At 34.6% G+C, this 19,044-nt stretch overlaps 2 protein-coding genes across 2 annotated transcripts; one reads left to right on the top strand and one right to left on the bottom strand.

Annotated features, from left to right (window-relative positions):
• Window positions 1-210: 210 nt before the first annotated feature.
• On the bottom strand, window positions 211-6,351 carry LOC142982822 (uncharacterized). Its single transcript, XM_076129506.1, has 5 exons — window positions 6,343-6,351; window positions 5,855-6,011; window positions 4,779-4,861; window positions 800-950; window positions 211-374 (listed from the first exon to the last, which is right to left on the bottom strand). Exons 1-5 carry the CDS (start codon window positions 6,349-6,351, stop codon window positions 211-213), a joined length of 564 nt encoding a protein of 187 aa, XP_075985621.1.
• Window positions 6,352-12,620: 6,269 nt separating this feature from the next.
• On the top strand, window positions 12,621-18,339 carry LOC142982641 (facilitated trehalose transporter Tret1-like). Its single transcript, XM_076129253.1, has 10 exons — window positions 12,621-12,740; window positions 13,531-13,763; window positions 14,237-14,390; window positions 14,877-15,046; window positions 15,438-15,558; window positions 15,776-15,871; window positions 16,177-16,235; window positions 16,776-16,931; window positions 17,246-17,428; window positions 17,717-18,339. Exons 1-10 carry the CDS (start codon window positions 12,698-12,700, stop codon window positions 17,960-17,962), a joined length of 1,461 nt encoding a protein of 486 aa, XP_075985368.1. The 5' UTR covers window positions 12,621-12,697; the 3' UTR covers window positions 17,963-18,339.
• The last annotated feature ends 705 nt before the right edge of the window (window positions 18,340-19,044 follow it).

Raw genomic sequence — 19,044 nt, 5'->3', positions numbered from 1 at the left:
TCATGAATCCCTAAGTGTTTTACCGAGACAAACACACCAGATAATACAAGCAAAAAATAAATTTGTAATTTTTTTTTCATATTTTCTTTGAAGCGAAAGGAAGTGTATTATGAAGGACTAAAATATGATTTAAAAAGAAAAAATATATCGGTAAATACTGTTAATAGTACATAAGTTAACTTGATTAATAAGAAGTATTTTTTCGATATTTTATAAGAAAGCAACTTGCAATAGAATGACTACATAATTAGTGATCATTTCTACTAAGCGCACGGGAAGTGAAGCGTCGATATAAAACAGTCCACACGCAGACATCTTGCTGAATGATGAACGATTCAGTTGTATTACGTCTCGACATAACCGACGTTGACTTTCTGCAACAAATAAACAATTTTATTAAATACTCGAACTGGGAAAGAAATAGAACGACAAACTTGGGATTCAATGCTCCTGTTCAGAATTAGCAGAAGCATGATCAAGATAATAATATGAAACGAAATAGAAACTCAATTCGCAACGCTTTGTCGTGTTCTATTAATCAGACATCTTCATAATATGCAATATTACTAAATAGAACAAAATTTTGCTTCTAGTACATGTCGTGAAGCAATAATTTTTTATTAATAAACACAGGTTTTGAAGAGTATTCTCTCTTCTAATTTCTTCGCTTATATTTATCTTGCACTTACTTTAAAATAAATTTAAGCAGATTGCTTTGTTGCATGTAACAAATAAGAACCCAATAGGTATTTCATAGACGTTGGGTTCGTGTTAGCAAAAAAAATCTTTATCAACTTACCTGGACAATTCCTATTCTTCAATCGCTGTATGCAAGCAGTCTCGGCATTCTCCACCGCTATGTAGAATCTCTCACAATGTACACACACCAGTAGTTCTAACACCATATCCTTCATCAACCATAGCATTACGGTGAACACCATTAGAAAAACCTAGAAAATGATTCAATCTCAGTCTTATACAACGTCGATAAAAACCAGAGGCATTAATTCAATACTATACAAACTACATATACTATAAGTGCCCACTGTCAATCCGAATAAAAACACTGTCAAAGAAATTAAATAGCTTAATGATTGAGTAAAATGTAATAGACTCCCTATGTAAAGATTTGGTCTGGACCTTGGTAACAAAACGGCCGTTTCGCGGCGAATGACTTCTAAATAAATATGCCTATAGCACTTAGTTATCTGACCGGGAATTATACATGGCGCTTCAACTAAGAATAAACTACAAAATATTCATATGACTAAACTATTGCTTACATTGATCGGATTTTTGTTGTATAGCCTTATAATGATACAAGAAATAGATACTATCAATTAATGCCTTTCGCTTTTATCAACGTTGTATATATATAATTCTCGTGTCCCAATGTTTGTTTCTGTACTCTATATGTACTCTGTACGTATGTCGTATACAACCCAAAATTTCTGTTCTTTTATTACAAAGCCCTATTTTTTCATTGTAATTTTAGTATAATTTATATGACAAAACAACGTTTGCCGGGTCAGCTAGTAATTGATTATTATTGATGTGAAAATTCCTTAGTACATGGATGGATGTATGGTTGTTAGGCGCTGTCTCCACGAGCGAGAGAATCGCGGCGATATTATCGTCGTGCCACGTATCTATACACTCTCTATGGAACCGTCTCCACACGGCGATAATATCGCCGCGATACGACGAGTGTCAACGAGCGTGCGAAACGTCAATACATCGTCGCTAGTCGGCCGCGACAAGCAGCGAGTCCGCCGCGCGATCGCGACGAGCGCGCAGCGAGCGCGCTGTCAAATGCAGCGTCATTTATTTTCAATGTTGCCTTTTGTTTCGAGAAGCTTTTTAAACAAGGAAAACGCGGGAATACCGTTACGAGTCGCCGCGGAATCTCTGCGATTCCGTTACGACTCGCGACGATACGCGGCGGAATTATCGCTCGTTCGTGGAGATTGTCCGATGATACAAGAGCGGACTCGTCGCGATTCTCTCGCCCGTGGAGACAGCGCCCTACTCTTTCCCAAAACAACTACTGGACGGATTATGAGGAAATTTGGTACAGTGGCAGTTTAAAACAGAAACCAGAATTCATTTAAAAGACTGTCAATATTTTCTTTAAAAATATGTTTTGTTTGATACTTACAGAAGGCTTTTCAGTCATTTTTAGAGCTTCTATTAGGATATGCATATAACACAAAGTTCGGCAGAAATTATCTGCAGTGTGGTATAATATCTGTAAAAATAGTAGTGGCGTATTAATAGTAGTACTAGTAGTTATAGCAGTACTAGCAGTAGTAGTTGTTGTACTAGTAGTAATACATATTATTATAGTAATGTAATAAAAGAAGTTTCATTAGTTGTATTTAGGTCCTTAGACATCTCCAAGATTGAAAGAACGATAGAAAAAATTATCCGTATATCTTGAAAAAAAATTAAAAATAGGATTGAGGTACTACAGAAATAGTATTGCTGATTTTTTTTACTTACCACAACCTGATAAATAACTTTATACAGTTTATGAGCTTTTATCACATTCCGATACACATCAAACATTACATCACAATCTTCATCATTTTCAAAATAATCCATTTTTAAAACATATTCACTCCAAACATCCAGGTACTTCTTCAACACAATCATCGCCCGAATAGCGTAAACCAAATAAATATCAAACGTGACGAACACCAGATCACAAACGAATTCAGCAACATTAAAATTACTTTGAGAAAGAGTGGAATAATAAAGCAAATACATGAAAATATTGACGGCAACAGCCGTAATGGAAGAAATCCAGTTCCACATAACGATACCGAAGATATATTTACTGAAATCCATGTTTCTATGAATTTCCTGGATAGTGATGATAAAAGCTATGTTCTCAAGGCTGTAAATGATGTCCAAAACGCTTAACATAATGAAGCCGACCACGTAGAAGACTACAGCGAATAACAAATAGACGTAGAGAGAAGTCACGTCAAGATTTCCCGAACCGATGTCAACGTCACTAGACTTCAACATCTCATACAAAGTCCAAGCAAGTACATGAAATTTAAAAGTAGATGAAATTATATTGTACGTTTTAGAATTAGGTGTGATGAAATTGTCTCGTATGGTGTACTTCGAAGATAGGAATATGTTCTGCATGAAATTTAACGGATAGAACATTCTTTGAACATCGTTCTCTACGATGTTATTTATTAGGTGTTCTACAGGGTATGTTCTAGGACCTCTCCGGAACATTTTTGAAGACCTGTTTGTGCTACTGTTTGATGTCTACTGTTGACTTAAATGTTTTCTATGTCGGGGAATAATGAAGATAATAAGGATAATTGTTTGGATATTGAAACATAATATTACTAATTTAATTGAAACGATAAACTGTTTCGATTGGCGATGGTAATTTGTATATTATAATGTAGGTACTGTATTAGTGTGTGAGAAATATTTAAGCCCAGGCGACTACTAAGAATAGAGAGTATTTTTTTATTTATATAGATGAGGATTCATGAGAATATATTTAATTAATCTTCTGCAGATTTGAGCAGCGTAGTAAACTTAAGAATTAACCCATTATTTGCTGGATCCTTGCCCAGCTGATAAAAGGAATATTAGAATATTTATAATATTATTAAGTTAACTTTTCTATATTTACTAATATACTTCAATCCGTTTCTAACGTTTCAAGTGTTAAAAGTATCCAAAATTGATGGACAAAAAAATATCAGCAGTCTATACAACATCTGCAACATTTATAAAAGACTTATAATACGAAATACCTAGACAAATATGTTTTGTATACACTAGATTATACAAAGACAGCTCCACTACTACACAAAGCAAATGACTTTGTATCTAAACAATAAAATAATAAAGATACCTTATGATGTCATCAGAATTCTGTTCAAAGTAAACTAAAGTAATGACTGTTTAATCTTTATTTTTATATGTTACTTTTATAGATATGATCATGTTTTATTAATTAAAAGATTTGTCTGGGCTGGTGATATATTCTACAGACATATATAGATCTGCGTTTTTTCTTTTTTGGCATAAGTAGAGACCGAAGATGCTTCTTGCTACGATCCTTACTTACTTACATACTTATCTATACTAATATTATAAAGCTGAAGAGTTTGTTTGTTTGTTTGTTTGAACGCGCTAATCTCAAGAACTACTGGTCCGATTTGAAAAATTATTTCACTGTTAGATAGCCTATTAATCGAGGAAGGCTATAGGCTATATATCATCACGCTACGACCAATAGGAGCAAAATACCAGTAAAAAATGTTACAAAAACGGGGAAAATTTTGAACCATTCTCCTATGTGACGCAAGCGAAGTTGCGCGGGTCAGCTAGTTACCTATATTATTAGTAGGTACCTCAAAATTTTATTCTTCTTCAATAATGCCTACTCTTCCTTCAATTTCATGGCTAAACTGCTCAACAGTAGGTGGTGCTTGGAATTTAAATAATTGAAGAACCTCAAAGAATGATTTAAGCATTCTTCTTTTCAGTTATCTGCGCTAAACTTCATCTTAATTCCTTCGCAGGCCGTAGAAGAGTAACAGAAAGATGGACAAACCATTGCATTAACAATACTAAATATAGTAGAATGGATTGCATGCTATTGAGCAAAAATGTTGTCAATAAAATATACATTCAATTTATACAATTTTATTCATCTAATCCAAGGCAAACTGAAGTAATACAAAAATATAGTTAGAGAGTAGTCCTAGAAAAGACACCGGCAATACAGCGTTTACTTTAAACATGCCACAGGCTGTCATTTCAGTAAACGTAGCCTGGTATAGTCGTATGACGTTCTTGTAGAGACGTTTTTGACTGCCTGTAAAAAGAAAACAGTATAATTTTTATTCATAAAAATTCAGTTTACCTTTAGAGTCACAGAGAACATAATTATTTTAATCTAAACGAAGGTTCATATCTGACGGAACATACGTCGGGTATTATCGGTCGCAACGCCAGAACAGATAAGTGTATTGAAAAATCGACCGTCCACACTTAACCGATGATACGTTGGTACGAAGCCCATACAAAGTAAGTTACGTCCAACGCATCTCCCGTCAGATATGAACTTTCCCTAAAAAGGAATTGAAGTTCGTAATGTAATTCTCAGCCACTGAGTTGGTGTTGTTGCATGATAGAAGTTGATTAAATATTATTATAGTAATGGATATTATATCAATTTATCGATGGGGACATAGGGTCAAGGGTGGTCATGAGTTTGGGTCAGCAAGTCGTATTATTGTTTTCTTTATTTATATTAACCAACTGCAAAAGACTTACGTTTTCATTAAAAACCACAGAACTAATTTTGATGATATCATAGAGACAGTTTAAACCCAATGTCAATATGCGATACGTTTTTATGACATACGCGTGTAAGGGGATTTCTTGGGTCAAATTGTAAAGAATTATTACGATTTTGCAATACTTCTAGAAATAAACTAAAATAAAGATAAGTAATCGAATCAATCGAGATAATTGTTTGTTTGTTTGTCGTATGGTTAGTGGTCAACCTAGTGTCAAAGTTGTTCAAGCCGCCCAAGAGGCCTTTGACGTGGCTTAACGACTGTTATCTTAGTAGACAACAACCGGGACCGACTTTTAACGTGCCCTCCGAAGCACGGAGACGCCCAGTTCAAATACCACTATGCGGTCACCCATCTATGGAATGACCGCGCCAATGGTTGCTTAACCCACAGATCGTTTACCGACCGGTGAGCGCAACTGGCTATGGGCGCCTCATTTTCATCGAGAGAATTAAAAGAGCCTTAAATAAATGAACATGAATAGTTCAAATGGTAATGAAACTAACCTGTACAGCGAGATTTGTGTAACTGCTCTATACAAGCTACTTCGGCATCTTCTACAGCAATATAGAACCTTTCACAACAGATACTTTGTGCTAGAAGCAACGCTATGTCCTTCAGCGTCCAGAGTATCCTCATAGAAGATACTGTTATATAGTCGGTCTGAAAACAGAAGTAAACTATTCACAATTATTATTTAAGCTTTATCTTTGACCGTTGACTAAAGAGAGTTTGATTACCTACTTCTATCGAATAACGATATCCAACTAGCTATCATAGGTATGAAAATGTAACCAAGACCTCAAGCAAGTGTTGTAGGTACTACTTGATCATTACATTTAAATATGAAATTTTTGCGAATCGCGCTACATGTTAGCAGAATTTGTACACATTTGACGTATAAATGTACCTCAAAGGAATGTAGGTAATCGCAATAGTCATTAATTAGATGTTTCATTAATAATAAATCATTAGAGGGTTACACGTGGATTACCTTATCCATCAATATAACTTTATACTTGTTAAGTAGGTAGTCGTTTTTATTAATCGTTAAAAGAATATTGATGAATTGATAGAAAAATCAAAAGTACTTACGTAATCACTGCGACTTTTGATTTGTAGAGATTCGATTTGGATCTGTATGTAGCACAAAGTACGAAAGAAAGTTTCGAACGTCCACAGGCATATCTGTAAAATGAAGTTTACTACAGTAATCCAGAAAAATATCCTCTCTTCTACCTTTATAATCAAATTTCACAGTTGACTGAAGCTGGGTAAAGAAGCTGTTAACTATACAAAATTACTTACCAGTAATTGAAACAATTCCTTAAACAATTTAAAACATTCAAAAATATTCTCATATACTTCAAGCATTATATCAAAACGCTCATCATTGTCATCTTCATTTATCTTCGACACACAATTTTTCCATTCAACAAGATAGTCCCTCAACAACATAATAATCCGAGTAGCAAAAATAACATTTAAATCGAAAGTAGCAAACATGAAATCAACGATAAAATCACCAACATTATAATAACGACTATTAATATAACAATTAATAAATATAATCACATCGAAACAAATAATAAAGAAAGGTAGAAACCAGTTGTAGAAAACAAAAGATTTGATACATTTATTGATATAAATACGTTTATGAATCAACTGAATTCTTAAAATGAGTAAGACGAAATTGTTGCTATTGGTAATATTGAGAATATAATGAATGTTAAGACCGATACAGTAATAGGTGAAGAAAAAGACTGTCACGGCTAAACGAATTTTACCATGGTCGGAGTTGGTATAATCAAAATAAAATTCGATAAAGACTCTATAAGTACACATAGTAGTGATGAGTAAGAATGCGAAAAACATCATAATGTAATTCTTTTTTCTATGGGTGTCAATAAAACCATCGTTGATGGAAAATTTTGCTGAACCTAGCAACGAGAGGACGAAGTGTAACGGGTAGACTATTTTATGTACGTCCTCACTCAACTTGTTACGAATTAAAAATGCTATAGGAATATATGAGGAGTTTAGTTTTGCTCTTATTATTTTTGGTAACATTTTTAGATAAGATGTCGAAGAAATGGGTTGAGGGGCACAATAGAGCTCCGTTATAACGTATGCCTTCGATATCAATTGGATATTTAAAACAGACAATACAGACAGTTGGGAAACAGCTTTTGCCCAGCAGTAGGACTACAATAGCTAAAAAAATTAAAGTTATTTAAAGGAAACAATCCATATTATTCTATCTACATTCTACTTGAGATAACTGCAATTATTTGTTCCAAAGTACAATTCCATTGGTGACTTAATTATTCAAAATTCACATAATATATTTTAAGACGTCAGTTGCATATAAAAAAAGAAAATGTTTGATTTCAGATAGAGATTAGAATTCTCCACACAAAGTTATCGATAGTGTCTCATTAACAAAAGTTGAAAGTTCTTTGTCTCTCCGTTGTCTATAACATTGTAAATTGGTTTACATTGTGACAGTTCAATTAAACATGAGTTCACATAGTAACGAAAGGACATCAATTTGTCGATAGTATCTGTTGATGGATAGATTATTAATCGAGTATTCATTGCTTTCACGTAATTACAAGATAGTAAATTCAATATTGTGTGTTGTTTCACGTTTTGGGTGTAGACATGAATTTTCATCAAGTATAAATATTAGGTTTTGGTATTACTGACCCTTCTTGTGTGTTTATGTTGTCCTTGTCTTTATTTTAGTTGTTTTTAATATCTATGTGCTGAATAATAGGAATTTGGGTAATTAATTTTGAGTTGGTATTTTTTTTGGGTTATGTAGACGTAATTGTTTTTCCTTCTTTTATTGCTTAACAGCTGATAAAAGTCTCATAAATATTGTTATTTCAATTAGATTCGTATCTATTTAAAAGATACAATTTATAGTAAAGTCTTCACACCTGAGATTTGAAGCCTATATTTTGCAAAGTAGTTTTCTTTTTCTCAAAAACGGTAGTCGTGGTTTTGGCCATAATTTTTTTCATTCCGTCTTTTCATTGCCTATCAGTTATTAATGACAATAACTAGTTAAAGCAACTGGTTATGAATATTATTACAATGTTGATCTATTAAAGAAACAGTAAGTACATAGTAGTAGAGATAACAGCTGGTATTTCACAGATTTGCTCAGATTAAGCTCATCGTAAACTCTTATAGGAAAACCCCACAACAGACAAAGAAATAAAAATGTACATTCTTTAAACGTTTTGGTTTATGATGTAAATTATGAGATGAGTAAAAGATATCTATACTAATCTATACTAATATTATAAAGCTGAAGAGTTTGTTTGTTTGTTTGTTTGTTTGTTTGTTTGTTTGTTTGTTTGTTTGTTTGAACGCGCTAATCTCAGGAACTACTGATCCGATTTGAAAAATTCTTTCAGTGTTAGATAGCCCATTTATCGAGGAAGGTTATAGGCTATATATCATCACGCTACGACCAATAGGAGCAGGGAACGAGTAAAAAATGTTACAAAAACGGGGAAAAATTTCACCATTCTATCTTATGTGACGCAAGCGAAGTTGCGCGGGTCAGCTAGTCATGAATATTTTGATTAGCTGCGTGAAACAGCATTTTAGTCCAAGTAAAGTGAAATTACCTCTCTGGTATGTGGAAATCGTACTCTAAAATCCTGCGTTTGGCTCAGAGCGTGGCGAACTTTATTACTTTACTAGCCGACCCGGCAAATGTTACTTTGCAATGTATTATATACGAAAAATAGATGTTGGCCGATTCTCAAACCTACTCAGTATGCTCACAAAATTCCATAAATCCTCACATAATTCGTTTCGGAGGAGTATGGCAACGAAAACTGTGACGCGAGAATTTTATATATTAAATATTATTGTCATATACGGCGTGGTGGACTTGGTATATTCCCGATGTCCACCCCCTGCTTGTCCACCCCGGGTGGACAGAGACACAAATATTTTAAAAAGTTCTCGGTGACCACCCCTGGGGGACAGGGAGAATTGATTTTAAATTATTCCCGCTGGCCACCCCGGTGGACAAAGCCACTGTTTAAATAAACATTCTCAATGTCCATGCTTGCTGGAATTGGGTGTAAATAATTATAACAAAATTAATTAAGTAGGTATATAGTTTAATCATATTATCAACATCTCTAGGGTAAATAGAAGTAGGTACACTATCTATTGTGTGTTTTCCCATATAATGTTGATTGACCCTAAGTTGCGGCACTTATTAAACCAAGGTATAAGTTATAACAATAAACGTAAAAAAATATATTTTAAGTGATAATTTTATTCACGACATGCGAATGGGACTTGTCAATGGGGACTTCAATATTGATTTATTTCTAGAAAGGATGAGGATGTAAAGATTGTTCTGTGACTTTGATTAATACCTATTGCGATAATTATTTGTGTAGATTGCAAAAGTAAAAGATGTTGATAATATGATTAAACTATATACCTACTTAATTAATTTTGTTATAATTATTTTCACCCAATTCCAGCAAGCATGGACATTGAGAATGTTTATTTAAACAGTGGCTCTGTCCACCGGGGTGGCCAGCGGGAATTATTTAAAATTAATTCTCACTGTCCCCCAGGGGTGGACACCGAGAACTTTTTAAAAGATTTGTGTCTCTGTCCACCCGGGGTGGACAAGCAGGGGGTGGACACCGGGAATATACCGGTGGACTTAAGGCTTAACACCTCTCTCATTCCAGAAACAAAATTGCCTTACAGTGAGACAGTTATATATTTACCGGCGCTCATAGCCAGTTGTGCTCATCGGTCGGTTAACGATCTGTGGGCTAAGCAAGTTGGCGCGGCCATTCTATAGATCGGTGACCGCATAGTGGTATTTGAACTGAGCGTCTCCATACTTCGAAAAAGTCGGTCCCGATTGTTTTCAATTAAGATAACAGTCGTTAAGCTATATCAAAGGCCTTTCGGGCGTCTTGAACCACTTTGACACTAGGTTGACCACTAACCAAACGATAGATAGATAAATACTTATAGGCACTTAAAAATGACATTTAAGCTTTTAGACATAATTTTGACAAAGGCTTATAACTAAGTACATATTTTAAATATCATTCTATGATCTCCAAAAATAATATAACAAATACTACTTAAGTAAACCAAATAAGTGTTCATGAATGATGAAATGCTATGGAATATATTTTATCATTTAAACCAACGTTGTAAAATAATTATTTGATTGTTATGACACATGTAATACTATAAGAACAATGGTTTATTTTAGTATTTTTGTCATGTGATTTCTCATTTTGATCCTTTTTCTAATATACTTTGAGTCTTATTCTCGTATGTTTAAATATGACGCTGGTAACCTACTATTCAGCTGTGAAAATAAGGCTGTAGGGTAGGGAAAGAGAACAGATTCTAGGAAAAGGAGCCTGGATATCTTACGGAAGAGATTTTAGACTACTTACATACATTCATATATACATACATAAAATCACGCCTTTTTTCCATAGGGGTAGGCCGCGACCAAATAACGCAACTTGGTATGATCCTTACAAACTTCCCTTGCCTAATAATGATAAATATATTTTGACAATTCGCACACGGTCTTTTGATCCAAACAAAGCAGAACTTGTAGGTACTATGTTAACTTGCGCACGATCAGCGCATCCCCCCTTAGTGAGGCCTTGGGCGGCGGCTTCGGGGACACCGCCGTCCAGTTAATAGGTCCTCTCGAGGGCTGCCGATGGGCGGTTGTATCCGACCTATCAGCATGTGGAGTAATGAAGTGCTTTAGGTAGCCTCTGTGAGGGATCCCTAATTTGGTGTATCCGCGTGGCGTGCGGCTTGTGGTACATACTTCGGCAGTTATCCCGCTGCATGCCGCCACAAGCGGCCGTGAGCATACACTTCGCGGTTTAGTGGTGTATGCTCGCTCTTCTGACGGGAGAGTCCCACATAACCCTGCCCTCAACCCAGAGTGCATGTTTAAGCTTAATGCATTAGACACGTTAAAAAAAAGGTACTATGCTAACTAGACAACCGATAACCTTTAGTTAAATATTAGGTCGGGGAAAAAGTCTTTTCGCATTATAGTATGTATAAACTTGTAATAAAATCTCTTTGGTTTTAAGAATCACCAATGAGTACACGGTTACTAAGTTTTCTTTTAAGTGAATTCCTGAGGTACCCGAATATCGAGCTTTTTTGTTTAGAGAAAACATTTTATTACACGTTCATACATACTATGTATAATGCAAAAAGACTTTTTTCCCGACCTAATATATAGAAAGCTGAAGTGACATGAAATATCACGAAGGACCTACAACAAAATTTCTCAATCTCGTTTGTTTAAGAATATACAAAGACCAAGATACGGTACTAGTTTCACATTCGTACTTTTTATTGTACCTCTTCGTAGGTTAAGAGTACGATGACCTTTTGAAGAACATCACCGGTATATTCTATGTATTTACTTGTAGGGCGTCGTCGTATCCGTTGTTATTGTTATTTATATACTTATTTGTCTTGCACCTGACTTTGCATTGTCTAACATTCATTTCCTAACAGCTGTTGTTCAAGCTTATGATTACGCATGTCTCGCCCTATTCAGTGTCAATAGTAATCTCCCTTATCAAAAGATAAAGTATTTACATCACTGAGTTGTATTATATCTAATTATAAATTAAATAATAGGGTGCATGGAGGTGTTGCGGCCAAGTTTCCAATTTCAGATAAAATTTTCTTTAATTTATTTAACGGATGTCATTTAGGTCTCGAAATATTACTTATGAATTAGAGAGATCTTATCTATTCTAATATTATAAAGCTGAAGAGTTTGTTTGTTTGATTGTTTGTTTGTTTGTTTGAAGGCGCTAATCTCAGAAACTACTAATCCGATTTGAAAAATTCACCCATTCTCTCTAATGTGACGCAAGCGAAATTGCGCGGGTTAGTTAGTGTCTGATATTAAGAATTCTCTTCATTTAATTTACACAGCTTCATTGGTGGTTGATCGGTAGAAAATGAACTTTAATTCAGAATTAAATGATTCCCTGTCAAGATATATAAATCTCCTTTACCGTTGAAACTGGATATTTTCAGGAAAAATATAATTAAAATCATATAAAATTGCAGTACATTTTGCCTCTTGTCTTGAACGACAGAATTAAAGAGATAAAATTATCTAAATCTCTTAAAATGATCGCTCGACTTGGCTCATATTTTTCATATACATAGTATTATAGGGATTATTATATATTACACAGTAGAATCTTTACTCCAGTAGTTGTGAGGTGTAGTGCATACAGTGCGGGTTCATAGCGTGTTTGAATAATTTGGTGAAAATGAATATCGGGAGATTAAGACAGTTTCATGCTGCTTTTGCGTGTAAGAAATTTACAATATCTACGAACTTTAGACTTTATTGAAAAGGAAATTGAAAGAAATTAAGTTTTTAGATTACTTTTACATTAATTGCTGATTTTTGACCACATTGGCCATGGCCACTGATTCTGATTTTTTATACAGACATAAGACTGAGGCACAAATTAATATTAAACTTTGAAGCACTTGTTTGGAATTTGTTTGGAATAAATTACTTTGATTGCATCTGCAATTTATTTTTTAAAAACGAGAATGATTCTAAAAACTCAAGTGCTTAACTTTGGCCTTACGGTTTCAATTTGAGTTTGTTGTGTTGTGTGAGGTGCTTAGAACTCGACTCGTACATTTACATTGAAGTGGAAGACTATACAACGCTTGCGGGGATACAAATAGCCTCCCAGATACCCACGCTCGGTCCATATAAATTCATGGATGAATTTATATAAGATTCATAACTTTTAAACTCTCGCGTTGCATGTTTAATGTACAACAGAATACCGGAATTTTACCTGAAAATGCCTTAAATTAGGCATTGAAAATGCGTGTTTGCGTTAATTGCCGTATTCTATTATACATTACTAGCTGACCCGGCAGACGTTGTTCTGCCATATAAAAAAAAGTGTCACTTAGGGGTATGAAAAATAGATATTGGCCGATTCTCAAACCTACTCAATATGCTCACAAAATTTCATGAGAATCGGTCAAGCCGTTTTGGAGTAGTATGGTAACGAAAACTGTGACGCGAGAATTTTATATATTAGTTATAAATTCACCAAGATTTTCCTATTTCTAGGTGGCTTCGGTTCCTTAGACATGGGCATCCTTACAGCATGGCCTTCGTATACTACAGAGTTACTTACTTCCAATGAAACAACACCTCTCTCGGCGCCGATGACAAAGATGGATATATCTCTCCTAGGGAGTCTACCATCGTTAGGAGCTATTCTAGGGACGGCGATAGCTGGAGCATGTTTTAATACATTTGGACGAAGAAATGGAGGTGTATTGATTAGTTTACCTTTTGTGGTAAGTGATATTTATATTTTTTCTTTGATATCAATATCCATCCAGTCAGATTTTAAAAAAGACTGTAGTCTGCTTGCTTTAGCAGGGTAGAAGAACAAGAACAGAAACTGAAGATCCTGGCCATTAGAATTCTACGCTTTAGCCTTTACGCAGCTATGTCACGAATGGATAGCGATCTTTGATGCTTTATTTTACCTTACTAAAGCGCGCAGACTGCAGCTTTTAGCCACCCGTTTTTGTCGCAAAATCAGATTCCTTCCAGAAGAGACTAATTAGGCAGACGGGGGAATATTAGAGCGTTTTGCGTACCGACAGTTTAATACTTAAAATATCTTAAAAAGAAAAATTGGGAAGACACTCTGAGCCCAAATTAGATTTCCAAAAACTTTTCTATGCCAATAGTCGATAGTGGTGGAAAATGCTTCTCTTTTTCTTAATATTATATTATTATGAACGTATGTTTTATATTTTAGATATCATGGGCAATGATAGCAGTAACATCATCAATAAACATGGTGTTAGCAGCGAGGTTCTTAGCCGGTATCGCTGCTGGAGGCACATTAGTGCTAGTACCTGTTCTAGTCTCTGAAGTGTCCGATGATTCTATCAGAGGGATGTTGGCATCAGGTACTGTTTATTTTGTATCTCTTCCTTTACCTCGTATAGATAGCGTTTCAACTCGATAGTTTTTGAAAGTTTAGCAGTTCTCTAGAAGGAAAACTTTTGAATTAGATCAAAAGGTTACAAAATACAGAAATAATGGAAGTATTTTTGCTTTTTATAAACTTGACGAATTGTCATCATCACCATGTAAATATCTGTAAAAAATAAAAACTAACGGAACTCATCTTTTCCACAAGGCATGCAAGGAAAATAATATATGTATCTATTAAAGTCACGTAACACAGGGACTACCTTTTTGAGCTTTAAATAATGGCTTGTTTGAAAAAATACCACGAAACAAATCGTGAAAACCTACATATAAAAAAAACTAAGGTTTTCAAAATACAGAACAATTACGAAATAAATGAATCTTCATTCAAAAAAACTGTTGTAATATAATTTTCGTTTTTATTTTTTGCTTAATTTCTAACCAAATCTTATATATTTCAGTATCAATGTTCCAGTACTGCATAGGCACGTTTATGTCGTACATGATGGGCTGGTTCCTTTCATACAACATGGTGATCTGGATCAACATCGTGCTGAGCATCGTTTGTACAGTCCTCATCATGCTCTCTGAAGAGACTGCGGTGTACTGGTTAATGAAAAGGAGGGAGGAGGTAGGTTTTTAGCCATCACAAGATATATATTTAAAGGCTAAATTTTCGAAGACACTTAACATTTTATAAATCCATGGGATGTCTATAAGATTGAAATAACTGTAGTCTTAAAATTTAAAAGAGGCTCTTTTAAATTTTTCTTTGGGTGTAAGTTACTCTTGTTTAATTTTACTTGCCCAGTAAATGCTAATATTACAGTTTTTTGCCACTGTTATACGACTAACCCATTTTGTAACTGTCAGCAAATATGGGTGTAAGTAGCGTTAAAAAAATACTAACAAAAACTTACTAATTAGCACAATTTTCGGTTGATGTAATTTTCTATTGTTAGTTGCTCTAGTCCGTAATTTTGGTAACATTATAAATTAATGAGCATCTGGTTTTGTTTTAGGATGCAAAGATCTCCATATCCAAGTACCGTGGAGTGCCTGTCACATCTAAGATAGTACAAGATGAGTTGTACAGACTTAAAAAATTGGTTTGGTCAGCAGAAGAAATGAAGTCGATTATTGGTATGTATTTTTAGTTTAGAGATCCTGTATAATAATAATATACTTATGTGACTGCGGGTATAGTAACATAGGTATATTATATGCCTACATATGTTATTATACCTTATTGCTTTATCTGCCTGTATGCCTAGTGGCAAAGAGATATCTTTTTAGGTGTTGTTGTATTTGTTATTAAGTACTTATTTATGTAATTATGTTGTTTGGTAATAAATTGCAGATCCTGAAGATGCTACACAAACAGAAAAAGAGAAACTGAATCCTTCTGAAAAGAATACGCAGGTCGGTGAGAAAATGTCATCTTATAAAATGTTATGTAAGTATAATGTAACCTTTAATCTTTTTTTTTGGCTTTAGCCTATTTTAGAAATGAACTGTACCTCGATTCTCTACCACTATCGACTATCGGCAACCGGCTAGCTATCGATATTTCGACATTTAGAATGTACTGCCAAAAAAGTTTCTGCGACGACCGTCAGAGGCGCTGATCAGATTTTCATACAAAATTTCTCGATGACAGGTCGGTTTTCGGTAGCCGATAGTAGTAGACAATCGAGCTACTGTTTGCTTGTAATTTAAATGCTTTACGTTAAGATATTTATATCTGTTTGTTTATTTCAGTCATGATTCCGTCATCACGTCGTGCGTTCATTGTGGTTACCGTACTTACGAGCCTACAGGTAAATGTTTAGTTGTTTACCGTTGATTTTTTTTTTGTATCGATAGACACTTGTTAAAACAGCGTATAGATCTAGATTATCTATCATCGACAACTTAGCCATTAGTACAATGTAATATCTTTAAATGATTCAAGATTGTAATTGTAAATTGTCGAAGGTCCTTGTAGTGGTATTTAATACCAATAATGGTGGAGAAAGGACAACTAATTAATTACTCAGAAAACCTTGCAGGCTACTTTACTTTATTATAATAATTATTTTACTTGATACACACCACATATGATAGCTAGTTTTATAATTAACTAGCTGACTGAGTTTCTACTCCACTCCTAATGGCCGTAGCGTGTTGTTATATAGCCTATAGCCTTCCTTGATAAATAGACTATCGTCTATCTAACACTGAAAGAATTTTTCAAATCGGACCAGTAGTTTCTGGGATAAGCGCGGTCAAACAAACAAACAAACTCTTCAGCTTTATAATATTAGTATAGATTAAAACATGTATGTATTCTTGAATTGATGTTACTCTTTTGTCTCCAGGTATTCATGGGCTTAGTACCAGTACAGGTGTTCTTAAGTTCTGTATTTGCGGAGACAGATCCGAGCAAGGCTGACTTATACACTGTCGTATTTGCCATTGTCCAGTTTATTGGTGCTTTAGTTACTGTGGTAGCAGCTGACAAGTATGGAAGGAGAGTGAGTATGAGAACTGTACTTACTATGGTTGGCAAAGTTTCGTATTATAGTGAGAAGATAATTGTCGTTAAGGTGACCTTATTGCAACTATTTGACCTATCCATCAGGTTTTGAAATATTCTAATTACAATTCACGCACGCTTGAAAAAATCAAAGAAAGAAGAAAAAATCTATTGATATGCTCTAACTTAAAACTCTTTAAAAAGTATGACATCACGAACGATCGTCCAGAACAATCTGATAATTCCCTTTTTTTCGTGATATTATTTTTATTTTCAATTAAAACCACTTTTAATATCTCCCATCTGTTCCAGGTTCTTCAATTAGGTTCTTCAGCTATCGTATGCTTCTGCCTTGCTGCGCTAGGAGTACTGATACAGTTCAAGATAGCACCACCATGGGTCACCGTGGCGTTCATCATGATATTCTGTTTTGCGTTCATGATGGGAGTCGGGTCTATTCCTTATGTACTTCTCGCTGAAGTCTTTTTGCCGGAGGTGAGTCTTAGTACATTCAGTATTTGGTTTTTTAAGTTCAGAATGTTTTTGTGTACATTTTAGAACTCTAGTAGGTAACTAAACCTTTTTATAAAGATAAAGCTGATATTACTGTTACCTAAACCATAAACATCAGGACAGATTTTTTTGTTAAATCTAGATCTCTCGTGGGACCATTCTGTAGTGATAGAAAAGCGCCATTTTCTAAGAAAAATTGCTCTGTGCTATTAAATCTTTTCCTCCAGACAAAGATACTTTACTTTATTAAATGTACTTTATTGTTTCCAGGTCTTAAACTTAGCAACAATGGTAATCATAGAATGGGTCTGGTTCCTCAACTTCTTCATCATTGGAGTGTTCCCATACATCACTGATTTAGTTGGAATAACTGGAGCTTTCTACTGCTTTGCCATCATCAGTTTCTTCAACACAATAATCAGCCATATCATAATGCCCGAAACTGCGGGCTTATCTTCTGAGCAGATTCAAGAAGTATTTATGCCTAATCGAAAGAAAAGCGGCGGGAGAGGTTGAAGGGAACATTAGCTTTAAAACTTCTGCTTTGTATAGTGAACAGTTTTTTATTGCCTGAGGGGCAATGTCCTTCCCTTGTTGTAGTAGCTATCAGGTTTTTAGAAGACCTGTAGCGCGATTCTCTACAATCGGAACCATATCGAGAGTTTGACGTTTAACAATTGTGCTGCCAAAATAGTTACTACGACAGCCGCTAGAGGCTCATACAGATTCTCATACAAAGTTTCTCGATAGCTTGCTGGTTGTCGGTATTCGATTGTAGTACAGAATCGTGCTACAGTACATTTATTTGGTATCGTCGTATCACCATCTGCAGCGTCGGCTTGCATTTTTAGTTTGAATGCGACATTTGTTAAAAGAATACAAATTAAAACTTTGATATGATTTTAAATATGTTGTAAATTAAGTGTATACTTTACAATTATACTGAAATAAATATACTTGGTTTAGTAAAAAATATTGGATATTTTTTTTTACTCTATATTACTCCAATTAAATACGTTGACGTTCTTTATGCTTGAAGTTGATAATTACTGGATGATAGACTCACATGAAAAATTAATTATAAGTACATTTACTTGAATTCCCGTAAATTGAAAAATACACTTTTTTAATAATACTATTCATTTATTTTACAGAAAAGCGAACTGCAATAACACAATAGTGTAACTAGTGATAAGTCCCAACATACTACGTATCAACACAGCATCTACATAAAACATGCCGCACGCACTCATCTTACTGAACGATCCCTGAGTTAGTTTCAGTATTTTCCTGCACATCCGTTTTCGGTTTCCTGAAATTAACAAAAATTTTAATAAAAGTAGGTGACAGTAGTACAAGTAGTAGTAGTGTAAGTGACATTAAATTCTCTCATTTATTAAATAACAGTTTTTTTCATCGCTGCTCCAGTCAGCCTGCGACCACGGCGAGTGCAACCTGCACCGAAACGTTAGGCTTTTTAAGGTAAAATGCGTGTTCGCGTTAATTCCCCTATCCTATTATATATTATTAAATAACAGATAAAATTTGCAATTGTGAGAAAGCACAATTGAGGTCAAGACTAGTTTTTTTCATTTTTT

This window comes from Anticarsia gemmatalis, chromosome 22 (assembly GCF_050436995.1).
Source record: "Anticarsia gemmatalis isolate Benzon Research Colony breed Stoneville strain chromosome 22, ilAntGemm2 primary, whole genome shotgun sequence".
Classification (NCBI taxonomy): Eukaryota; Metazoa; Arthropoda; class Insecta; order Lepidoptera; family Erebidae; genus Anticarsia; species Anticarsia gemmatalis.
This window is presented reverse-complemented; position numbering and strand designations above follow the sequence as displayed.